Source organism: Pleurodeles waltl, chromosome 7 (assembly GCF_031143425.1).
Source record: "Pleurodeles waltl isolate 20211129_DDA chromosome 7, aPleWal1.hap1.20221129, whole genome shotgun sequence".
NCBI classification, from domain to species: domain Eukaryota; kingdom Metazoa; phylum Chordata; class Amphibia; order Caudata; family Salamandridae; genus Pleurodeles; species Pleurodeles waltl.
Genome location: NC_090446.1, coordinates 4,088,115 through 4,114,616, shown reverse-complemented (window position 1 = coordinate 4,114,616; position 26,502 = coordinate 4,088,115). Strand labels below are relative to the sequence as shown.

Genomic DNA, 26,502 nt, shown 5'->3' with positions numbered 1-26,502 from the left:
TTCCTGTCTTACGCATGACTAACTTTAGGGTTTTCTCTTTTCTGTACTTAACTGGTGCAGTCTTCTGAGCTGATATTTCAAGTTTTTTGTACATATATATTCCAGTGTAAATGAGCAGTGTGTGTACTTTTTTCAAGGCTTACTTTTATTCATAGCTTTTTCTATTATACTATTCCAATACTGCACCCCTTTCTTCGTAATCTTGTGCAATTTATAGCGCACACATTTTGACAAATTTATTCTTAGGGCTTTTAAATTTTGGACATGTTTTTACCCTTTGAGTCTCCTTAATTTGGTCTTGTATTTTCAGTGTGGGGAAGATAATTTTGGCATTCTCGGTTACTGTGGGGCTTTTTGCCAAGCCAAACATAAGAAACAGATCACTCCATCTTCCCCGCTCCCCTTTTTATCTTTCCATGAAGTGGCCGGAGGGAGGACGCACAGCAACCAATTGACGAAGCCACTTTTTGTCACGAACTGCTGCTGATCTTAGATTGCCCTCATATTACAAATAAACGGTTCTGTTTAGGGTCTCTCTATTCGGATGGCTGAAGATATTAATGCTTACGGTTGTGCTTTTTGCACACCGCATTGGGATTACCTCACTCCCTGTTGCATACTAGGCGGTTACGAATTTTGACTCATATTGGCACTTTGCTGACTCTGTCATACTTATTTTCCTTTCAGGGTTGAGCCGTACACATGCCCCTCTCAGCAATATTTTAAATTTCAAATAAAATTTGTTGATGTTAAGCACTACCCACAACTTTGCATTCAGGTGCACATAAATGGAGACTCTTGGGATAAGGGTAACATGGTTCCCCTTGGGTGTTAAAGTGTATCACTTAATTTTGGATATCTTCATTTCTTTACCCAGTTGTTTCAGGTTTGGTGCTCTTTTTCAGTTATCACGCAGTTTATTCTGTAAGTCAGTGGTTCCCAACCTGTGGTCCGGGGAACCCTGAGGGGCCACAATGCATCCTCAGGGGGTCCGCTACTGCTAAGAAAATTAAGGCCCTCATTACAACATTCACGGTAAGTGCTGCTTACCGCCATGCTGACTGCCGCCAACATACCGCGACTGCGGCGGTATACCGCTACCCGTATTATGACCCACACATAGAAATCCGCCACTATACAGACACACACACAAGTCTGCCAGACCAAAGGTCAGTGATAAACTGGTGGTACCAAAACCCACACCATTACACCAACAGAAATACCCACACAGCATCACGACCCACGAATCACCGCGGCAGTCATTGAACCGTGGTAAACCATTGGCGGTACACACCGCCGCGCTCAAAATACACACACATTAACAAAACAGAACCACATTGGACAATTCAAACTACACACACCTGACACACATACACACACCACACCCCCACACCCACACCAATATAACACACATACACACTACCCACAACCCTTTATGACCCAAAGTTTTTGGCAAGTGAGAGAGAGAGACAAGCCAGGAACACCCACTGAATCTGAGCCACAAAACACCATCCCCATACCCCATCCATGCACCTCACAGCACACACCCCAACACCTCACCCCACGCACCCTCACACATACCACTCACACTATACCCATGGCACCACAAAGACACCCCAGGTTCTCAGAGGAGGAGCTAAGGGTCATGGTGGAGGAAATCCACCATGGTGGAGGAACCACAGCTATTCGGATCACAGGTGCAGCAGACATCTATTGCAAGGAAGATGGAGCTATGGCGGCGAGGCGTGGACAGGGTGAACAATGTGGGCCAGCACCCAAGAACAAGGGATGACATCAGGAAGAGGTGGAACGACCTACGGGGGAAGGTATGTTCTGTGGTTGCAAGACACCAGATAGCTGTACAGAGGACTGGCGGTGGACCCCTACCTCCTCCCCCACAACTAACAACATGGGAGGAGCAAGTCTTGACGATCATACATCCTGAGGGCCTGGCAGGAGTACTGGACTCTGGTAAGTCAAATCTTTACTACTTTATCCCCCACCCTACCTGCATGCCATCACAAACAAAAACCCCTACCGCACCCCGATCACCCCACCACCTCACATATACCCCACCATCACAACCCACCTATCCCTATACCTGCCTTGCTAATAACCATCGAGGGAAACACACCCATGCACAAGATGGCACATGCAGAAACAATAACACTGCATTCACATCCCCACAGGACCCCCACTCAACGTCACCAGAGAGGAGGTGCCAGCCACATCCAGTCCTCCCTTCCCCCAGAAGAGGCCCACAGTGATGACAGCAGCTCTGCATGCCTGGATCACGATGACCAACCTGGCCCATCAGGGACCTCTGGACAGTCGGTTACCCAGGCACAGTCCTAACACACCACAGAGCCTCTTCCCTCAGGAAACACCACCACAGCACCCACCCAGCGGGCCCATTCTTCTGTCCCCAGGACACGTCAATCAGCAGTGTGTCCAGCACTACAGGGACCCCAGGCAACTCCACAAACACAGGACAATCAGGGACCTGGGGTCAGTGGCAGTGGGCACACGGTTCAGGGGACAGAGGCACAGGACAACAGGGAAGCTGGGAGGACTGCTGTGTGACGGGGGCGGACAGGCCCAGGGAACCGACTCTCCAAGAGGCACTCACCAACATCATGGGAGCATACCACCATTCCCATTAGACGATGGGCCCAATACTGGCCAAGTTGCAGGAGGCCCAGCGGTTGCAGGAGGGACAGTACCTGGGGATTAGGTTCGACCTGAGGGACATCCACACCACCCTGGTCACTGTTGCAGGGGTGCTGGCAGACATGGCCAACACCATGAAGGAGGCAGTGGCACACCAACGGGCCCCTGACACTAGCCACACCGATGAACAGCACTCCACCTCTGCCGACGCTAGTGGACAGGAGGCCCCGCCACAGGAACAACAGGCCACCAGCACCCGACCCCCTGCAGAAGGAGGACCACCACGCAAACGGTCCCTGCATTCCAGGCAGAAGCCAGAGAACATTGCCAAGACCCAGCCAGGAAATAAGACTCTCCGGATTGTCAACCTTGTGTCCCACTCTGTCACCCTGTCCACCTTGAACTGCCATTGCTCCCCTTCCTATGCCCCCTTGGATAATGCACCTGTGATACAAATAGACTGGACTCTACCCTGGACTTTCCTCCATCAGCAACCCAGCCGATTGCAATACCCCCTCCACTTATTAGCACCTAATTAAACACCCTTGGAACAAAATCAAATATGGAGTCTGTCAACTGTTTGAAAAATGTATAAGTTTCACAAACTGTAAACATTCCAATTCAAATATACTGTAATATTTACATAGGTGTGACCTGTAGTGGGCAGCAGTAAACACACCAGGAGCCAGAGTGGGGCACAGAGATCTGAAAATAGAGATGCCAAAGGGCACAGTAAGTGGCCATAGAAATAGGGAAATCAGGCTGCCATGCTCAATGTCAAACACATAACTGCAATGGAAGGTGGAGTTACAGTGTCTTACCTGTGTGTCACTGGAAGTACTGTTGAATTGGCCAAATCCTCCACCTAGGGGAATACGATGTAGCTGTGCATGTGTTTCAGCAGGGCAGACAACACTCTGGTCAGCATGTTTGAGAACATAGGCTGTGACATCCCTGATGCCATGGCCACTGTTGCTTGGAAGGAACCACTTGTCAGGAAATGGAGCACTGACAGGACCTGCACTAAAGGGGGGGGGATACCTGTGGGGTGGCGGATAGCTGAGATCAGGTGGGCCCCTTACTGGCAGTCACCATCCCCACACCCATGCACGTCCACTGTGTCCTCTCCCACTGTGTGTGTAACCCCTCCTCCCAAAGTACACACACACAAGCACTCATCCACCTCACAACAGCATCCAACCCATGCACCTGCACCCCAACACAGCAGACTGACACCTCCTACAACCACTCCCTCTTCCTCCACACTCAAACCTTCACCCTCTTCCTCCACACCCAAACCTTCACCCTCTTCCTGCCCAAGTGTCCCTAAGTAGCTTTTCCTCTCCAACATTGACCTATTCCTTACCCTCCCCTCCCCCCCGTCCTTCACCATCAGCCAAGCCAGTGTGCCAGCACCACCTGTCAAGGCCAAGAAGGGTCCACTACCTACCAAGGGCAAGAAGGGTACACCAGCCAGCAAGGGGAAGGAGGCACCACCAGCAAGCAAGGGCAAGAAAAATACACCAGCTGGCAGAAGCAAGGAGGCTCCACCATCTTCCAAGGGCAGGAAGGGGCCCACAACACTGGCATTGGCCCTTCAGGCGTCCGAGGCTGCAGGTGAAGGCCTGGAGGGTACCACCACCACTGGCAGCACTGCCACCTGCACCGCAGCCAGCACCGCCACCAGCAGCACGAGCCCCAGTGGGCAGCCGTCCAAGGCTGCAGGTGAAGGCCTGGAGGCTACCACCACCACTGGCATCACCAACACCTGCCCAGCGGTCAGCACCACCACAAGCACCGCGGCTAACACCGCCACATGCACTGCCGCCAGCAGCACCACTGCCAGCAGCAGCAGCCCTAGTGGGCAGCCGACCGAGGCTGCAGGTGAAGGCCTGGTGGCTACCGCCACCACTTCCAGCACCGCCACCTGCACTGCAACTGGCATCCACTGAGCAGCCATCCGTCACCGCCGGCGAGCAGCGTGTAGTGGTGACTACATGGGCTGCAGTGCGTCCTGGCCCCTGCAACACCTGTCGGTGTGACACACAGGTGAGAGACTGACTTTGCCCCATCCAGGATGAAGCACACTGGGCACAAGGCCCCTTCCAGAACCAGTGCTACAGACACAGTGGGAGAGAACACAGTGGACGTGCATGCGTGTCATTGGACAATTATGATCCTTGGGCAGGCGACACCATGGGCCTGCATCTAACTGTATGTTTATGGATTTGGCTGATTCTTGCATTTAATAATTTAATCCGACTTATGACTAAAATGGCAATGCTGTAGTGCAATATTGACCCATGTTATTCTTTATGTGAATGGTGACCGATTACTCTTGTTCAAATTGATGTGATGGTTTCCACACAGATTATTGACCAATAATATGAATGTGATTGTGCTTCTGAATATGTGCACCTATTGTACATTTCATGCCAATGTTATTTAGTTGATATTATATATATTTTTAAATATTGCTTTGTTGTTCTTGCTGCGGGCTAATGTTTAGTCTATGTGCATTAATTTTGGCTCACCGAATGTGACATTATCCTTTTGGCTTTTGAACCATGTGATACTGTAATTATTTTGGGTACTCTGGGTTTTTATTTCCAATCTCCCCAGTTTTTTCTCCCTCTTCTTTTTTGTTTCCAAACCTGAATTGTCTGTTGAGCATTGTGGCTTTAACTGATTGGATACTATTGGTATTATTACTATCTTATTTATTACTTTTGTTCATTGATTGATTTTGGGCTCCCTCTATATATGTTGATAACCCTTCACAATGTACTCTCAGCCTTGAAAAAGCCCCAGGCTTGTATGCCATGGGGGTGAAAAACGTTTTAGCTGTTCTTGAGTTATGAGTACGTGGGAAGAATTATAATCCACACTTATGAATAAAAGAAGAATACATCAATTTTCAATGTGCCATATTTGTACTTATGATTGGGATTGTCCCTGGATTCAGCTATATTGATCAGTTCAACCTTGAACTTTCTTTACAATTTTGGTGGGAAGGGTAAGGGGTCACCCGTTCCGAATGGCAAACTGTCTCTTGGATATTCCCATCATACTTGGGTGACAATCCTTGGGTGTCTAACCCCTTCTTCCTAATTTTATCAACTGCACGTTAGGAACTGGGAGTCATTGGCACGTTCCAGGTTTACCGCAGCAAGCTGAGTTCTTTATCAGACTATCCTAGCCGACCAATATCCATAAACTATATTTTTCTTCCTGCACAGACAGTATGCTGTGGATCCTATGGGGGCTGAATTACACTTTGAGATTATGTTTTCCTCTCAGCTGGCTTCAGAGAGATTAGCTTAAAGGTCAGCAAAAAATTCTGTTTAGCCATTTTAGTAGGACACTCGCCAATAGAGGCTAAAATAGTTGGGAAATATCCAGTGTTTCGTAAGTTGTTGACAAGAGGAATAAAACTAAACTTGCTACTCCAAGTTGTGGAGTGTAGATATAATTCTTAAGCTCCTTCAGAGATAGCCTGATAACACTGATTTGTGCAGGAATCAACCTTCAGCAAAGTTGACGGTGTTGTTGTGCCTGGTGTTATGCAGAAGAGTTTCTAGTATATGGCCCTTGGATTTAGCCGGCAAGATCCTTTGGGGTATCTTTTAGTATTTCTGGACAGACAAATCATTGTTATTTTTAGGATTACGTGCCCCTATGATGGTTGGCCATTGTTGTGGAGATTATGTCAGCAATTTCTTTTTCCAGGTAAAGAACAGAGGCATGACTAAAAGTCTATTGAAGAGGGTTTGTGTTGGAAGCCACGGTTCTGATGCCGATGACGTTCATGCATCGATGGTTGGAAGTTGAGTTATTGCTGGAGTTCAATACAGTTGAATTTATGAAGTTTTTGTTGAACACTGGAAGTGGGAGGAGGCTGTTCAACCTTTCTGAGGATGTGGCGTAGCCGCCTAAGCTGTTTACTTTGGAGCTGGGGGAACCAGCTTCGGGTCTCGGCATCGGCTCTACATCCTGTGATTCTGGGCAAATCACTTAATGGCTGCATGGCTACAATTTTGATTGGCTGTTGTGATTTTGAAGTAAAAGAAAGAAAATATAATCCTCTACCCCATGTCCTTAACTGAATTGAACATTCTTTGTGACAGCTAGAAAATGGTATATTCAATCACACAGTCGTTTGAAAATGTAAATGCTTTATTCATAATGACAAAGTTAGCAGCGAGTAGTTATATCTTTTAGTGAAAGTCATGGAAATGCTTTATTGACAATGGCAAATTTAAAAGTGAATCATTACACGCATTAATGAAGGTCATTGAAATGGTTTATTGACAAGCACAAAGTTAACAGTAAGTCATTACTTGTACTAATGAAGGTCATTGAAATGTTTTATTGCCCCCAACAAGTTTCACTGTAAGATGGCACCATCTGTAGTGGTTGTAATAGTTTAGCATTGGTTTATTATAACATATTCTGCTTTTAGTAATGTGGTGACACCCTGACAATGCACTTAGGCCTGCCTTTTGATAACTACTCCCTCTTGTTTTGTGGCTAGAAAATAGGGGAGTGATATTGTGGCTATAGGGTTGGGGATTGTTAGATGGGAGTCACCACAGGTATTTGCACCTGCATCATGTAGTATTAGTATTGAATAGAGTGTACGCAATAGAGTTTTTTACATTTTTATAAGTAGAAGCGCTGACTGGACAATGACTTATTGTGTGTTCTTTGTTGGCAACTTGTGCACATGCAGGACTAGCTCACATCACCACCCCTGGGTGGGCGTCGGGTACTCTGCCTCATTACCCTGAGTACGTCCCGTTCTGCATCAGGAATCTTGGTTCTCAATAGATGGAAGGTGGCATATTTATACTCTATTTGCGCCGGAATTGCGTTGTTTTTTTTTTATGCAATTCCGACGCAAAACTAACTCCATATTTATACTTTGGCGTTAGACGCGTCTAGCGGCAAAGTCCATGGAGTTTGCGTCATTTTTTAGCGTGGACACCTACTTTGCGTTAATGAGATGCAAGGTAGGCGTTCCCGTCTAAAAAATTGACTCCGAGGCATGTGCGCCGTATTTACACTCCCGGGCAAAATTCACGCCCGGGAGTGGGGGGGTAAAAAAAAATGACGTACGGCCGCTTTTGCGCCGTTTTTTAGCGCCTGGTCAGGGCAGGCGTTAAGGGACCTGTGGGCTCGGAAGGAGCCCAGAGGTGCCCTCCCAAGCCCCCAGGGACACACCCTGCCACCCTTGCCCACCCCAGGAGGACACCCAAGGCTGGAGGGACCCATCCCAGGGACATTAAGGTAAGTTCAGGTAAGTTTTTATTATTATTTTTTTTGTGGCATGGGGGGCCTGATTTGTGCCCAATTTGTGCCCAATGGCCATGCCCAGGGGACTTCTGTCCCCTGGGCATGGTCATTGGGCATAGTGGCATGACTCCTGTCTTTGCTAAGACAGGAGTCATTTCTATGGGGGTTGGGAGTCGAAAAAAATGGCACAAATCGGGTTGAGGCGAAAAATTTGCCTCAGCCTGACTTGCCCCATTTTTTGGTGCCCAAGCTCCATTTTCCCCTACGCCGGCGCTGCCTGGTGTATGTCGTTTTTTTCCACGCACACCAGGCAGCGCCGGCGGCTAACGCCGGCTAACGTCATTGAATAAATACGGTGCCCGCATGGCGCTTCAGAATGGCGTTAGCCGGCGCTAATTTTTAAATATAAATATGGCCCTTAATACTTGAGAAATACCCGCATCCTTCCCAAGTAATAACACACTTTCTTACAGGAAAGTGATATATAAATGGATAATTGAATGACATCACCTTGAACGCCCCTCTGCCATCAAGCGCTTTTTTATTTTGGCCTTCAGTTACAAACGAAGGTGGAACGACACAAGACTTCCCCGTCTTCTCCACTTTTTCTCACAATCGGAATCAGTAGTGTGGCGGGCAGGTGAACTGCCAATTTTCTACAGTTTATCCACTCCAACAAACTCTAAACTACCCTCTTAGTTTTTGACCCAGGTGAACATCATTTAGTGGTGTGCCTCTGCTATTTCTTAAATGTGTATAATTTTTTAGTAAATAGTTCATTTATAATTTATAAAGATCTCGGTGGCCACACAAAGGACAGCATGATGTGCTATAGTCTTTCCATATTTATTTATATTGTTGTCTTTAATATTTTTTATTTATAAGAAAGAAGCATTTTACAATATGTTAATTGCTCACTCAGATCATATCATGACAATATCAAACCACAAGCTGAAATGCCAGTAAGGCCAACTCAGCCCGTCATCCTTCCAGGTTAATTTGGGAAATAGTAACACTGTTATTTGTTTTAAGTATTAAATATCGAAAACACTGCAGTATTAAACCTTATGTGTTATTATTAAATTCATACTTGAAAGTTATGTTAACGGTGATAGACCTACAACGTGTACTTCTCATGACACTCCTGACATTAATCTTCATGACAAAGACAACTTATCCCACCCAGCGTTTATCTTCTGATGAGACAGCAACATTATCCATGCTTAGTGCCAGTATATGTGGATAAAATCTCCTGATTATCTGGGTATTCATTATGTAACGCTATTAATGATCCCTTTAGCTATGTTAACTTATCATCTTCAATTTAAATTTCACCCAGAGGAACATAGTAACAATCCTTACCTGTGCTCAGTTACTTTTAAATGATGGTTCTCCGGAGCAGCAGCATTAGAGTATCACAAAATACTCTTTCCCTGTCCAGGGATGCTGTTACCATGCCTACATGAACATTTGAAGCCGTATCATTTGCAGTGTGAAAGAAATGATCTCTCGCTGCATTGCTATTGAGAAATAGTCTTCATTCACTGTTTATATAATTATGTGTTACCATAAAAAAACTAATTATGGTCCTCTCTGTTTTCTTCAATAGGTGATCGCCCACAACTGAAATTATACTTACGTGCCCGAAAGGCCAACATTGTTGGCAGTTTAATTAATGGAAAAATGACATTGCAAGTTCTCTGTGCTGCCTAATCAAAATAATACATCTTACACATGAGACCCGCAAAGGAACTCTGGAGAGAATCATTAAAGTGTTGGCCATTAGGACCAGTGATCAAGCACATAAATGACATTTAATGAATGTAAATCAAATCTTAAGACAAGTTTAACTGAAACGTTATTTAACATTTTCATACAAAATGAAAAAAAATAACATAATTGCATTGAATGTTAGAAAAGCTACAATCACACAGGAAAATCTGTTTATTATGTCTAAAAATAATATCAAGGGAAGCGAAAGCCTATTAGGGTGTCAACAAAAGCATGCTGTTGAAGTTGAGAAATGTTGTCAAATTGCTGAATGTGTGAGTAGCTTACGTATGAAAGAAAGTCTTGCTACTCAGCAGCGAAGACATACTGGAAAACATATTTGTAAATATGGAGATTGTTACGAATGCTTCAATGCACTTGAAAAGCTAACTGAGCACCAGGGAACACACAGTAGTGAGAAACCGCATCACTGCTCAGAATGTGGGAAAAGGTTCAGTCGGAAAGCGTTTCTTGCTATTCACCAGAGAGTACACGCAGGTGAGAAACCTTATCACTGCACAGAATGCGGGAAAACATTCAGTGCTAAATGTAATCTTATTGTACACCAGAGGACACACACAGGTGAAAAACCTTATCAATGTTCAAAATGTGGGAAAGGGTTCAGTCAAAGGTCAAATCTTAGTACTCACCAGAGAGGACACACAGGTAAGAAACCTTATCATTGCTCAAAATGTGGCAAAAGGTTTGGTCTGAAAGAACATCTCACTTCACACTACAGAACACACACAAGCGAGAAACCCTATCAGTGCTCAGAATGTGCAAAATGCTTCAGAGTACTTAAAAATCTAACTGATCACCAGAGAATGCATACGGGTGAAAAACCTTATAGATGCTCTGAATGTGGGAAAAGATTCAGTCAGAAAGGAATTCTTAGTCGTCACCAGAGAACACACACAGGAGAAAAACCTTATCAATGTTCTGAATGCGGGAAAAGATTCAGTCAGAAAGGAAGTCTTAGTCGTCACCAGAGAACACACACAGGTGAAAAACGTTATCAATGCACCGAATGCGGGAAAAGCTTCAGTAGAAAAGAATACATTCCTATACACCAGAGAATTCATACAGGTGAGAAACCTTATCAATGCAGCGAATGTGGGACAGGCTTCAGAAACACAAAAGCTATGAACTCCCACTATAGAACTCATACAGGTGAGAAACCTTATCAATGCAGTGAATGTGGGAAAAGATTCAGAAGAAAATCATATCTTGATGTCCACCAGAGAATGCATACTGGCGAGAAACCTTATCAGTGCAGTGAGTGTGATAAAAGGTTTAGTGAGAAAGGAAGCCTTATTATTCACCAGAGAATACATACAGGCGAGAAACCTTATCAGTGCAGTGAGTGTGATAAAAGGTTTAGTGAGAAAGGAAGCCTTATTATTCACCAGAGAATACATACAGGCGAGAAACCTTACCAATGCTCAGAATGCGGGAGATGGTTCAGTCATAAGGGAAATCTTACTAATCACCAGAGGACGCACACAGGTGAGAAACGTTATCAATGCACCACTTGTTGGAAAACCTTTATTCAGAAAGTAAATCTCATTATACACCAGAGAATACATACAGGTGTGTAACTTCTTGGATGCGTTAAGAGTGTCCGTCATGAAGGAAATTGCATGGAACACCAGAAAACACATAACAGGAGAGAAGCCATATAAATGTACACAACACAGAAAAATGTTCAAGGAGATAAGAAGTCTTACTTATCAGCAGTAGACCCATTTCAACAGCTGTTCCCCCCCAAGACTGGGCCAAGCACCTTGTCATGGTGGAAATGGCTGTGCGTGATCCTTACAAAAGATTTGCAGAGGAACAGCAGTGTTATGCCATCATTATAAGCAGGCTCCACCTAAAACTACTTGGCCTACACTTCGTTCTGGTGCTGACAAACCTTCAGACGCAATAACGTGCCTGCTGAGGTTAGTCCACAGTAAACACTAACGATATCAGCCCAGGGAGCTGATTGTTCAAAGCTAAAAAGCAACAGAGCCTTTGACCATGTGCTCAAGATGGAAAAATTAAAAAGGTCTGATGTTGTCCATCTGATGATCCAGAAAATTATCCAGGCAAATGCTGATTTATTAAAGAAGTAATCACAAATGTAAACAAAACACAATAGAGTAAGTAAATAATGCAACACTGTTACCCAACCATCGCCCCAATTAATATAGGGATATAGAGTATGGCGTGTACAAGATACAACTGTTACAACATGAACTGCTATCTGTGATCTGCTAAGAAGGTATTATCAAAAGTTTGAATTGTAACTACTGCAAGGATTGTAAATCAGAACATTGAGGTTGGGGTGGTTTCTTTGAACCTCTTATTCATGTTATCAAAGATTAGTTGCCAGTCCTGATTTCCTAACATTTCTGCATTATACTATTTTCTTCATGTACATATGTCTCTCTTTTCTCTGTTTATTTTTCGTTCAGCAATGTGAAAAATTACATGTTGGGTGTTTCAATTAACCTAGTAACATCAGCCAGAATGTCCTCAGAGTCAAGCCCCAAAGAGACTCAAGCTGTTCCAACAATGGACTCCACAAGAAGTGTAAATAGGAAACATAAGAAACTATTTATGTAAAAAATAAATGACTTCAGAGAGAAATACATTGATGGCATGACCCCCAAACCACTGTAGAATTGTATAAATATCACAAAAGAAAGACTATGAGGGATTTAGGATCTAAGAACTCATTAACTGCCTTTTTTTAAATAAAATAAACGGTTGAACTGCCAAACAAGTGACTGCAGTTTTGTGATTCTCTGAAACAGAACTGTAATGCAGTGATCAAACTAAAAACAGATCTCTTCCTAACCAGATATTAATGTCAATACCCAACACTGAAATGGGACAACACATGTTTTTGTTGCAAAAATGGAACTGACAATACTGCTCTGATTTGACTGCAACGTAGCAATACTGCAGAAGCACTTACTAGATATGGAGAATGCGACAGTCAAACAAAAGGACTACACCAGGCAGACGTGCTTGCTTATTTATTATGAACTTTGGTACGGGGTGCTGGAGCATCCAGGACTTAGGGCTGGATTGTGACTTTAGAGGATGGATTAATGTCCGTCAGGATGATGCTGTTTTTTACTCTGTCACACTGAAAGACAACCCTTCCACCAAATTTAGAGATGTCCACTGGCCCCGGGGACACCACTATACATTGCCCAGAACCACCTCATGGTGGTGCCTGTCAGTGTAGGAAATATTTGAAGGTCAGTATCAAACGTAATAGGAAACTGTCAAACGTTTTAAAAGGTTTTTGATCCTTAAAAGAAACCTCTCAAAGTGGGAGTTTGTTTTTGAAAAATGAAAAACTAATGACCCCCATACCACAAGACATTTCTCCTATGCTGTGGATGTCAGTTTTCTTCTTTTTGCCTGAAACACAGCAGTGATGGACAGGGAAAGAACACATATCTCCACCCACCCTAAATAGGGCAAATTATGTTATGTGCCCCCTGCAATGGCGCCTACTCTGTCCGGCAGTCAGCGGCGTATCTGGTGGCAGCTCAGTGGATGTGGTTTGTCCTGTATGGACGCTTGGCAGTCCGTGGTTCTGACTCTCTGGGTCTGTGCAATAATGGACCACTGGTGTATCTCAGGAGTAGGTGCGTATATTGAAGACCTCACTGCAGTTTATTACTGGTGTGTTATTGGAAGTGGCCTCTCTGTGAGTACTTCTGGGCCGCCCACCATATTCATCACACCTTGTACCTAAGGGGTGCGATGGCTCTTGCCATATTTTCCTAGTAATTTAGCATCGTGTTGGTGGACTTAGAGCCTCTGGGCACAGATAACTATGAAGAGTTTTGTGGTGACAGATACTATTTGGAGGAAGGTCTAGTGAAGGACTGAACAGTTCAGCGCAACAGTCTATGAAAAGCACATTGGTACCTGCACATCAAACGTTCACCACGCGATTGCAGAGGTTTGTTAATGCCAGAGATGACGCAGCAGTGAACCCCGCTGCATACTGGAATGACTCCAGAACTAACAACGGTAAAGCCAAGGCAAAAACTAGCAAATAGCCACACTCAGAAGCGCTAGAAAAACTGTCTAAGCTGTATCTCAGGGATCATTAGTATAGTGCTTTGGAACTCTTGACCAGCGAGGTGAGGCTAATGGGGAGTAAGGGTGACAGGGACTCGGACTTTGCGTTTGAATATTCAACTCAATTGGATCATTCCCAATGGTATTCTGTGCCCAATTGCAAAAAAAGAAAGAATGCAGCATCTTGTCCAGGATCATCTGCAGCTTCGGGGATATTTATGTATCCATCTGGTTTGTTATCCTTCGATCTAGGAGATACAGTGCATTCCATTTGCCCCGATTGGGTTCAACATGCACCAGTGACAGTGTGTGTCCAAACTCGCTTGCACAGAATAGTTTCTCAACAGAGAGGTGCGCAATATTTAAGAACGGAATGCCCGAGGCCTGTCCTTCCCATGGAAGCAGTGAAAAATGCAAGAGTTCAATCCCAACATGCCAACATTTTCAAAAACATTCTCAAGAGATCCCAAGAAAGGAACTGATAGATTATGTAGGGCTTGCCAAAATAAGTTGCTGGACCTCTCAGATCTCCTATCAAAACTCTTGGCAATGGTAGTCCAATATTACACCAATAGGTCCCAAAGTGTTGGCAGGTTGGGTGCAATGGGAAAGTTGCCAGCTTCGGAATGCTAACTGTGTTGTGTCACCAGAGGGAAGATAATTGATACTCTTGGGAATAGATCCAAAACTCACTCATGTTGCATCAGTGGAGGTCAGTCCAGTGGCTAATCGCCTGTTATTTGGCGAAATATGTGAATCCTTTTACAGCTTTAGATAAGGCACAAATATCATTAAAAAGATTCCCCAGACCGGCCCTTTTTTGGGAGGGCTAGACATTATAGAGTACGATCATCGGGCCTATCCCATTTCCAAGGTCCCCAGAGGAGGTTCTCAACTATAGACGGTGTAGTTGGTTTGACAACTCAGGAGGATCCTTCTTCCAATCGGCTGCAACAGATACTGCCCAGGAGGATACCAAACTGCCTATCAGTACAGTGCAGAATCCAATTATACTTGTAAGAATTATATAGGAAACATGTAATGGAGGGGGGGCAGGATACAGTCTTTCAGTTCAAATTGGTGTAGACTGACAAAAGATGTATGGGGTTAGAGACTGTGCAAGGTTCTAGAAATAGTGTTTTGGTTCCCCAGTTCAGCACATAGTACTGCTGCTCACTTTTCCCATCAGGAATAGAGTTTTATCAAAACCGAAATCCAAGAATACTGTGGAAACAGGCAATATGCCTTACACGTTCACACTGGAGAGGTTTTTGGAGCAATATTTGTCTGTTGGGCAGAAAAGACAGGGGATACAGTTTAGTTCTAAAAAAAAAAAAGAGTTTAATGATTGGGTCCTGTGCCAACATTTCTAGATGAAGGGCTTTCACCTTCTCATGTATCTCCTTTGAGACGATGAGTGGGGGGGTCTATTGGACCTCAAGCACGCCCACTTCACTATCCTGACTTTTGCTCCACACAGGAGATTTTTGATAGTTACAGTGGAGCAATCAGTGGTACAAGTTTGCAGTTCTCCTTTTCAGACTACTGTCAGTCTCCTGGTGTTTTATCGAGGTCTTGAAATAGACAGTAAAGAATCTACGAGCCAGAGGAGAGTGACTAATGGTCTACTTAGACATTTTAATAGTTATGACTGAAGAAAAAATGAGATTCATGGCAAATTTGAAGATACAGCTACTGCTGGAATTGAAGTTTCTGGTGAATGAGATGTCAATTTTGAATCCATCTCAATGCATAGAGTTCTGGAGATTTAAAATAAATTCAGTGACATCTCAGCTGTTACTTCCCCCGAAAAAAGTAAGGAAGGAATTGAGAATGATCCTGAGTAAGGAGAGTGTTTTCTCGCAAGTAGTAGCCGGGTTTGTAGGGCTATTAGCCTCATCTTCCCGGACAATATTCCCAGTGCATCTACTTTACAAGACTTTACAGAAGTTAAAAATTCAACAGCTGTGCAAAGTCTGATGCAGATCTAGTGAGACTTTCACTGGAGGCCAAGGTGGAACTGTCATGGTAGCACATGACAACTTGAAACTGTAGGGCCATTTTTGACTCCTAACCAGAATGGTCATAGAATCACACGCCTTCAGGTGGGGGTGGGGGCCAGATGTGGTTCTGTTTCTACTGAAGTCCCATGGTCTGAATCCAAGTTAGATCTTTACATAACGTGCCTTGTGCTGTTTTTATTTTTATTTTTTGGTTTTATTTGTCATAAAGACCTTGTTCCCTTAGAAGATGAATTGTTGCATCCTTATTCGAATTGACAAGATCTCAGGGTTATGCTGTAGAATCAAATTGAGGGGAACAAAGTCCACAATGTTAGCAGAGATATCAAAAGATTTCTGGAATTTTTAGCTACAACACAGGATTTCAGTAATAGCAGAGTGCCTGCCGGTCAGAGAAATGTGATAGCGGGCCAGAACTCCAGATACCTCCGATATACCAGCGGTTGGAAGTTGCTTTCTCAAATACTCCAGAGTTTACAGAACAGTGGGGTCCTTGTGACATGGATCTATTTGCCTCTTGCATGAAGAGGCAACTGGACACGTTTTTCATTAGAAGGCTGAACCCTATCTCAGTAGCCACGTATGTGTTCCTTCAGAATTAAATCAGATCTTTCTTCTATTAAATTTCCCCATTTATGATTAACCCTTGAGTGGCAGTTCAAACGAGGAATCAGAGGGCAGAACTGATTCTGGGAAGTCCCCTATGGAGAGCAAAGTCATGGTTCCTGGTTCTTCTGGAGAAGTCATGCAAGTGTCTGGTAAGAATACCATCTTTTCTGGAGATGGTGACTGATTGGTTTATTGGTTTTATAGAGGCCTCTAATAACATACTGAAACAATTAATTGTTATTTTGAATGAGGAATATGAAAAGCGAAAGAGTAAGTTGATAGTTTGACACAGATTATTGAGGAGGCAAACTGGGGCGAGATTACTAAAAAGAATTACAAGATTCTTAATAGTATCATAGATATATTTGAAGAGGATCTGATAAAGAGTTAAAATTGGAAATTCAGGCGAGATCATATGGATTACCAATTCGGCCGTATCTATACATTTGCAAAGAAATATGACTTTGCCTAAAGCTACAATCAAACCTGACTCCCAAACAGAAGTGAACTCATGCTCAGGCCTAGAATCACTAGAATCTGGCTTCGACACTGACCCATCAAATTCCAAGGTGAATTTTTTCAAGGTAGTTCTGCGTCACAGACTTGGTATAAAACCAAAAAACTCTCCAGATACACAACCACCATTGGAAGCCCATCCCAATGCCAAATCCAATCAATCAACTGGGGTCTCAACACTAGCCGGAAGAAAGGAGCAGAAGGAATACTCTCGACATCAGCAACCTAGTAGTGAATTTATCACAAATGGATTTAGATCCAGCTGAAACAGCGTTACTCAACCGTGGCCTTTCATTTTGACATATGACAACTTGGGACTTCACCTGTACATACACTAATCTATTCAAATTTACTTGCAGACTTAAATTACGGGCTTTCTTTCATGAAAAAACTCCTAAACCTCCGTTACACCTAAAACCACGCCTAGCCTCCATAACTATACAAGACTTGGAGGCTATCAATCTCGTCTCCAACCTTTCAGAAATGGAAGTTGACTATCACCCAACATTAGAGACAGCCACAGAATTGGGATTTGACACGGTGCGACAGATTACACCAGTTTGCAACCCAAGTCCATTTTTTGTCCACAACTACCTCCAGGAAATACCATTGATGCAGTGTGGCGTGATCTAGCCAAAGAACACCAGAAATACCTTAAGACCACTAAATGTCTTCCTGACAACCTATCCTCATCACAACGGCAAGCGATGAAAATACTTGAACATAAAACTGACGTAATAATTACTGGGGCTGATAAAGGGGGTAATATGGTTGTCAAACACATAGATCAATATCTTATGGAAGTCTCACAATAAGTATCAGACCAAGAGTGCTATCAAATAATCCAACCGGGTCCCACCCCAGAAATTCAATCTCTGATTCACATTCTTCTCCATCAGTGGTTTGAAAAAGGTCTACTCAATGATGAAGAAAAGGACTTTCTTTATATTATCTATCCTACCATGCCTAATTTTTTCATGCTACCTAAAATTCACAAAAATGGTACACCACTTCTAGGGAGACCAATTGTTGCTGGGATCAACTGAGATTTTTCAAAAGGTTGGAACATTGGAAGAATATATTGATAGACACCTACGGAAGCTCAAGAAGGATCTCCCCTCATACATCCAGGATACTAAAGATATCATGAGGAAACTTGAGAACATCAGATGGGAAGATGATTTGGTCTTGTTTACAACAGGCATTGTGAGCCTGTACAGTTCAATCCAACATTCGGATGGAATGGAGGCAGTACACAGAGCATTATTGATCAAACCAGCCAGTTTTTTAGAAGTGAATCAGATGATCTTGGACATGTTGAAATTCTGTCTCACGAACAACTATTTCAGTTTCAACAATAAACGTTACTGTCAACTGCGTGGAACAGCGATGGGTGCACAATTTGCGCCATCGTACGTCTGCATTTTCATGGATATGGTTGGGAGATTCTGGTTCTGGGATGGCGAGTTGTCCATATTCACCTCGCACATCATTTTTTGGAGACGCTATATCGACGATATCTTGTGCATTTGGCAGGGTGATACAAACCTGTTGGAAAACCTTTTGAGTAAGCTAGACTCGAACATCTGGAAGATCATAATGACATCGCATAACTCGAAAAAAGAGATTAACTTTTTTGATTTGACAACAATTTACATACAGAATAATGAAATAAATACCAAACTAACCCAGAAGGAGAATGCAGCAAATGCCAGACATAAGTTTCAAGGAGCAGTCTTGCATAGTAGGAGAAATTGCAGTGAGGAAAATATTTTTAGACAAATAAGCCAAGACCTTCTTACCCAGCTGGAACAACGAATGCTCCACTCAACAGACTTTTTGGCAGTTTCTAAGATAAACTGTACATATACCTGACAGCCAAGAACTAATGTCCTTGCAAGAAAACAGTCTCAGATTTATTACAAATTTTCATCATGGACACCTCAGAATTAGATCAGTTCTCTCTTAGGGGACACTGGTGTCTTTTGCTCACCAACCCATCCCTCAGTGGATTAATTCGGGCCTTCCCAGAAATCGGTTTCTGGAAAGCACCTAACCTTAAACAACTCTTGGTAAAATCGGAATTTAAGGATAAATGAACAGCAAAATCCACTTTTCTTACTAGACCCGCAGGGTTCTATACCGGCCATAATTGTAACATTTATAAACCTGGCATGGACAGAACACAGGAAACTACTTTGGACACGGACCAACAAACTAAAGTCCAGGAATGGATTGACTGCAATAGTAAATTCGTGATTTACGCAATTATCTTTCCCTGCAAGAGACTTTATATAGCAGCACTATCAGAAGCTTACGTACCAGGATTCAAAAACACTATAGGAATATGTAAAATGCAGCAGGGAGTCCTTTGACAGAAAACTTCACATAGACACACTGTAGGAGGCTGGACTGGCTTGTAGTGAGTACCAAGGGGAACTTGCACCTTGCACCAGGCCCAGTTATCCCTTATTAGTGTATAGGGTGTCTAGCAGCTTAGGCTGATAGATAATGGTAGCTTAGCAGAGCAGCTTAGGCTGAACTAGGAGACGTGTGAAGCTACTACAGTACCACCTAGTGTCATATGCACAATATCATAAGAAAACACAATACACACTTATACTAAAAATAAAGGTACTTTATTTTTATGACAATATGCCAAAGTATCTTAGAGTGTACCCTCAGTGAGAGGATAGGAAATATACACAAGATATATATACACAATAGCAAAAATATGCAGTATAGTCTTAGAAAACAGTGCAAACAATGTATAGTTACAATAGGATGCAATGGAGAAACATAGGGATAGGGGCAACACAAACCCTATACTCCAAAAGTGGAATGCGAACCACGAATGGACCCCAAACCTATGTGACCTTGTAGAGGGTCGCTGGGACTATTAGAAAATAGTGAGAGTTAGCAAAATAACCCTCCCCAAGACCCTGAAAAGTGAGTGCAAAGTGCACTAAAGTTCCCCTAAGGACAAAGAAGTCGTGTTAGAGGAATAATGCAGGAAAGACACAAACCAGCAATGCAACAACTGTGGATTTCCAATCTAGGGTACCTGTGGTACAAGGGGACCAAGTCCAAAAGTCACAAGCAAGTCGGAGATGGGCAGATGCCCAGGAAATGCCAGCTGCGGGTGCAAAGAAGCTTCTACTGGACAGAAGAAGCTGAGGTTTCTGCAAGAACGAAAAGGGCTAGAGACTTCCCCTTTGGTGGACGGATCCCTCTCGCCTTGGAGAGTCGTGCAGAAGTGTTTTCCCGCCGGAAGGACGCCAACAAGCCTTGCTAGTCGCAATTCGTGCGTTTGACGTTTTTGGACGCTGCTGGGGCCCAGGAGGGACCAGGAGGTCGCAAATTGGACCTGAAGAGAGAGGGGACGTCGAGCAAGACAAAGAGCCCTCACTGAAGCAGGTAGCACCCGGAGAAGTGCCAGGAACAGGCACTACGAGGATGCGTGAAACGGTGCTCGCCGAAGTTGCACAAAGGAGTCCCACGTCGCCGGAGACCAACTTAGAAAGTCGTGCAATGCAGGTTAGAGTGCCGTGGACCCAGGCTTGGCTGTGCACAAAGGATTTCCTCCGGAAGTGCACAGGGGCCGGAGTAGCTGGAAAGTCGCGGTTCCCAGCAATGCAGCCCAGCGAGGTGAGGCAAGGACTTACCTCCACCAAACTTGGGCTGAAGAGTCACTGGACTGTGGGGGTCACTTGGACAGAGTCGCTGGATTCGAGGGACCTCGCTCGTCGTGCTGAGAGGAGACCCAAGGGACCGGTAATGCAGCTTTTTGGTGCCTGCGGTTGCAGGGGGAAGATTCCGTCGACCCACGGGAGATTTCTTCGGAGCTTCTGGTGCAGAGAGGAGGCAGACTACCCCCACAGCATGCACAAGCAGGAAAACAGTCGAGAAGGCGGCAGGATCAGCGTTACAGAGTTGCAGTAGTCGTCTTTGCTACTATGTTGCAGGTTTGCAGGCTTCCAGCGCGGTCAGCAGTCGATTCCTTATCAGAAGGTGAAGAGAGAGATGCAGAGGAACTCGGATGAGCTCTTGCATTCGTTATCTAAAGTTTCCCCAGAGACAGAGACCCTAAATAGCCAGAAAAGAGGGTTTGGCTACTTAGGAGAGAGGATAGGCTACTAACACCTGAAGGAGCCTATCAGCAGGAGTCTCTGACGTCACCTGGTGGCACTGGCCACTCAGAGCAGTCCAGTGTGCCAGCAGCACCTCTGTTTCCAAGATGGCAGAGGTCTGGAGCACACTGGAGGAGCTCTGGACACCTCCCAGGGGAGGTGCAGGTCAGGGGAGTGGTCACTCCCCTTTCCTTTGTCCAGTTTCGCGCCAGAGCAGGGGCTAAGGGGTCCCTGAACCGGTGTAGACTGGCTTATGCAGAATTGGGCACATCTGTGCCCAAGAAAGCATTTCCAGAGGCTGGGGGAGGCTACTCCTCCCCTGCCTTCACACCATTTTCCAAAGGGAGAGGGTGTCACACCCTCTCTCAGAGGAAGTTCTTTGTTCTGCCATCCTGGGCCAGGCCTGGCTGGACCCCAGGAGGGCAGATGCCTGTCTGAGGGGTTGGCAGCAGCAGCAGCTGCAGTGAAACCCCAGGAAGGGCAGTTTGGCAGTACCAGGGTCTGTGCTACAGACCACTGGGATCATGGGATTGTGCCAACTATGCCAGGATGGCATAGAGGGGGCAATTCCATGATCATAGACATGTTACATGGCCATATTCGGAGTTACCATTGTGAAGCTACATATAGGTAGTGACCTATATGTAGTGCACACGTGTAATGGTGTCCCCGCACTCACAAAGTTCAGGGAATTGGCTCTGAACAATGTGGGGGCACCTTGGCTAGTGCCAGGGTGCCCTCACACTAAGTAACTTTGCACCTAACCTTTACCAGGTAAAGGTTAGACATATAGGTGACTTATAAGTTACTTAAGTGCAGTGTAAAATGGCTGTGAAATAACGTGGACGTTATTTCACTCAGGCTGCAGTGGCAGGCCTGTGTAAGAATTGTCAGAGCTCCCTATGGGTGGCAAAAGAAATGCTGCAGCCCATAGGGATCTCCTGGAACCCCAATACCCTGGGTACCTCAGTACCATATACTAGGGAATTATAAGGGTGTTCCAGTAAGCCAATGTAAATTGGTAAAAATGGTCACTAGCCTGTCAGTCACAATTTGGAAAGAAATGAGAGAGCATAACCACTGAGGTTCTGATTAGCAGAGCCTCAGTGAGACAGTTAGTCACTACACAGGTAACACATTCAGGCACACTTATGAGCACTGGGGCCCTGGGTTACCAGGGTCCCAGTGACACATACAACTAAAACAACATATATACAGTGAAAAATGGGGGTAACATGCCAGGCAAGATGGTACTTTCCTACACAACCCCCCCCCAAACGAAGGACAATAAGACTAGCCATGACCTAATGAGTCTTCATTGTCTAAGTGGAAATATCTGGAGAGTCCATCTGCATTGGAGTGGCTACTCCCAGGTCTATGTTCCACTGTATAGTCCATTCCCTGTAGGGATATGGACCACCTCAACAATTTAGGATTTTCACCTTTCATTTGTTTTAGCCAAAGTAGAGGTTTGTGGTCTGTCTGAACAATGAAGTGAGTGCCAAACAGGTATGGCCTCAACTTCTTCAGAGCCCAGACCACAGCAAAGGCCTCCCTCTCAATGGCAGACCAACGCTTTTCTCTAGGAGTCAACCTCCTACTAATAAAAGCAACAGGTTGATCCTGGCCCTCAGAATTAAGTTGTGATAGGACTGCCCCTACTCCTAATTCAGATGCATCAGTTTGGACATAGAATTTTTTAGAGTAACAAGGGCTTTTCAGGACAGGTGCAGAGCACATGGCCTGCTTCAGCTCCTCAAAAGCTTTCTGACAGTTTGCTGTCCATAATACCTTTTTAGGCATTTTCTTGGATGTGAGGTCATTAAGAGGGGCTGCAATGGAGCCATAGTTCTTAATGAACCTCCTGTAATACCCAGTGAGGCCTAGGAAGGCTCTCACATGAGTCTGAGTGGTACGGGGAACCCAATCAATAATAGTTTGGATTTTCCCCTGAAGTGGTGCAATCTGTTCCCCACCAACAAGGTGTCCCAGATAAACCACCTTACCCTGCCCTATCTGGCACTTTGAAGCCTTGATAGTGAGGCCTGCCTTTTGCAGGGCCTCCAAAACTTTCCATAGGTGGACCAGGTGATCATCCCAGCTGGAGCTAAATACAGCTATATCGTCCAAATATGCTGCACTGAAAGCTTCCAGCCCTTGCAGGACTGTGTTCACCAACCTCTGAAAAGTGGCAGGTGCATTTTTCAAACCAAAAGGCATTACAGTAAACTGGTAATGTCCTCCAATGGTAGAAAATGCAGTCTTAGGTTTAGCATCTTCTGATAATTTGATCTGCCAATACCCTGCAGTCAAATCAAAAGTGCTTAGATACTTGGCAGATGCCAGTGTATCTATAAGCTCATCTGCCCTGGGTATAGGGTGAGCATCAGTTTTGGTTACCAAGTTGAGACCTCTATAGTCTACACAAAACCGCATTTCTTTCTTTCCATCTTTAGAATTGGGTTTTGGTACCAGTACCACAGGAGAAGCCCATGGACTGTCAGAGTGCTCAACCACTCCTAGTTCCAACATTTTCTGAACTTCTTGCTTTATGCAGTCCCTGACATGGTCAGGCTGCCTATAGATCTTACTTTTGACAGGTAAACTGTCTCCAGTATCTATAGTGTGCTCACACCAAGAAGTGGTGCCTGGCACAGTAGAGAAGAGTTCTGAAAATTGTCCTAGGAGATTTATGCAATTGTCTTTCTGCTCAGCAGTAAGACAATCTGCCAAAACTACACCTTCCACAAGAGCATCTTGATCTGTGGAAGAGAAGAGATCAGGTAGAGGATCACTATCTTCTTCCTGTCCCTCCTCTGTTGCCATGAGCAGGGTGAGATCAGCCCTGTCATAGTAGGGTTTCAGGCGGTTGACATGGAGCACCCTAAGGAGACTCCTGGCAGTGCCTAAGTCAACCAAGTAGGTGACTTCACCCTTCTTTTCAACAATTGTGTGGGGTCCACTCCATTTATCTTGGAGTGCTCTTGGGGCCACAGGCTCCAAGACCCACACTTTCTGCCCTGGTTGGTACTGAACCAAAACAGCCTTCTGATCATGCCATTGCTTCTGGAGCTCTTGCCTGGCCTGAAGGTTTTTACTGGCCTTTTTCATGTACTCAGCCATCCTTGATCTGAGGCCAAGTACATAGTCCACAATATCCTGCTTAGGAGCTTTTAAAGGTTGTTCCCAACCCTCCTTTACAAGTGTGAGTGGACCCCTAACAGGGTGTCCAAAAAGAAGTTCAAAGGGGCTGAAGCCCACTCCTTTCTGGGGTACCTCCCTGTAGGCAAAAAGGAGGCATGGTAGAAGGATATCCCATCTCCTGCGGAGTTTTTCAGGGAGTCCCATAATCATGCCTTTGAGAGTTTTATTAAATCTCTCCACCAGTCCATTTGTTTGTGGATGATAGGGTGTTGTGAACTTGTACGTTACACCACACTCCTTCCACATGGCCTTTAAGTATGCAGACATGAAATTGCTTCCTCTGTCTGATACTACTTCCTTTGGGAAGCCCACCCTGGAAAATATTCCCAGGAGGGCCTTTGCCACTGCAGGAGCTGTAGTGGTCCTTAAAGGAATTGCTTCAGGGTATCTTGTGGCATGGTCCACTACCACCAAGATAAACCTATTGCCTGAAGCAGTAGGAGGGTCAAGGGGGCCAACTATGTCAACCCCTACCCTTTCAAAGGGAACCCCAACCACAGGCAGTGGGATAAGGGGTGCCTTTGGGGTGCCACCTGTCTTGCCACTGGCTTGACAGGTTTCACAGGACTTACAAAATTCCTTTGTGTCCTCAGACATCCTAGGCCAATGAAACAATGGAACCAATCTGTCCCAAGTTTTCATTTGACCCAGGTGCCGAGCTAGGGGAATGTCATGTGCCAGTGTTAGGAGGAACTTTCTGTACTCCTGAGGAATCACTAATCTCCTGGCAGCTCCAGGTTTAGGATCCCTATGCTCAGTGTACAAGAGGTTGTCCTCCCAGTAAACTCTGTGAGAGTCACTGACATCCCCATTAGCCTGTTTGACAGCTTGCTGTCTGAGACCCTCTAATGTGGGACAGGTTTGCTGTGCCACACTCAGCTCCTCTCTGGCAGGCCCCCCTTCACCCAAAAGCTCAGCAGTGTCTGCTTCCAGCTCCTCTGGTGTAGGTTCTGAACAGGGAGGGAATTCTTCTTCCTCAGAATTAGAATCCACTGTAGAGGGAGGGATAGTAGGAAGTGGTTTGCTTCTACTAGCCCTAGCTTTAGGGAGCACTTGGTCCATTGTTCCAGGATCCAAGCTTCCCTGTCCTTTTTGCTTTTTGGCCTGAGCCCTTGTCAAAGCAAAAATATGCCCTGGGATGCCCAGCATTGCTGCATGGGCCTCCAACTCCACATCTGACCAAGCTGATGTCTCCAAATCATTCCCTAATAGACAGTCTACAGGTAAATCTGAAGCTACCACAACTTTCTTTGGACCAGTTACCCCCCCCCAGTTGAGATTTACAACAGCCATGGGGTGGCTTTGTGTTATGTTGTGAGCATCGGTTACTTGGTACTGGTGTCCAAGTATGTGTTGTTCAGGGTGCACCAGTTTCTCAATCACTATTGTGACACTGGCACCTGTGTCCCTGTAGGCCTGGACCTCAACACCATTTATTAGGGTTAGTTGCTTGTACTTCTCCAAGTTATGGGGGCAAGCAACCAAAGTGGCTAAATCAATAGCCCCTTCAGAGACTAAAGTAGCCTCTGTGGTCTCCCTAATCAGACCAACCCCAACTAAATTACCAAAAGTGAGCCCAGCTACTCCCTTGGATTGGCTATTAGTAGGTTTGCTCCCACCACCACTGCTATTAGTAGGGACACTAGGTGTAGCAGTAGGGGTTGTAGTGGTAGGAGCTGTGGTGCCTTTCTTTGGACAACTGGGATCTGTTGTCCAATGGCCTTTTATTTTACATAAATAGCACCATGGTTTCTTTTCCTTGTTCTGATTAAAGGAGGATTTGGACCCACCACCCCCACCAGAGTGTTTTTGTGGGCCTGATGAAGACTCATTTTTAGATTTGTCCCCACCCTTGTCAGAAGACTTACCATCCTTCTTTTTGTTGCCATCTTTGTCACCCCCTGTATGAACTTTTCTGTTCACTCTTGTTCTGACCCATTTGTCTGCCTTCTTTCCCAATTCTTGGGGAGAGGTCAGATCAGAGTCCACCAAGTACTGGTGCAACAAATCAGACACACAATTATTAAGAATATGCTCTCTCAGGATTAAGTTATACAGGCTGTCATAATCAGTAACTTTACTGCCATGTAACCACCCCTCCAAGGCCTTCACTGCCTGGTCAATGAAATCAACCCAGTCTTGTGAAGACTCCTTTTTGGTCTCTCTGAACTTTATCCTGTACTGTTCAGTGGTTA

At 44.9% G+C, this 26,502-nt stretch overlaps 2 protein-coding genes and 1 long non-coding RNA gene across 3 annotated transcripts in view; 2 read left to right on the top strand and 1 right to left on the bottom strand.

The window, feature by feature from the left end:
• LOC138303494 (zinc finger protein 84-like) overlaps nucleotides 1-12,492 on the top strand; it is a 96,796-nt gene extending 84,304 nt beyond the window's left edge. Inside the window, exon 2 of the mRNA XM_069242673.1 lies at nucleotides 10,151-12,492. Within this exon, the coding sequence (XP_069098774.1) occupies nucleotides 10,151-11,333 (1,183 nt within the window). The 3' untranslated portion in view covers nucleotides 11,334-12,492. The remainder of the gene's footprint in view (nucleotides 1-10,150) is intronic.
• The window catches only part of LOC138303505 (uncharacterized), a 1,082,407-nt gene that overhangs the window by 634,497 nt on the left and 421,408 nt on the right, over nucleotides 1-26,502 (bottom strand). The window lies entirely within an intron of this gene.
• LOC138303491 (zinc finger protein 84-like) overlaps nucleotides 1-26,502 on the top strand; it is a 149,244-nt gene that overhangs the window by 85,230 nt on the left and 37,512 nt on the right. The gene's annotated exons all lie outside the window — the stretch shown is intronic.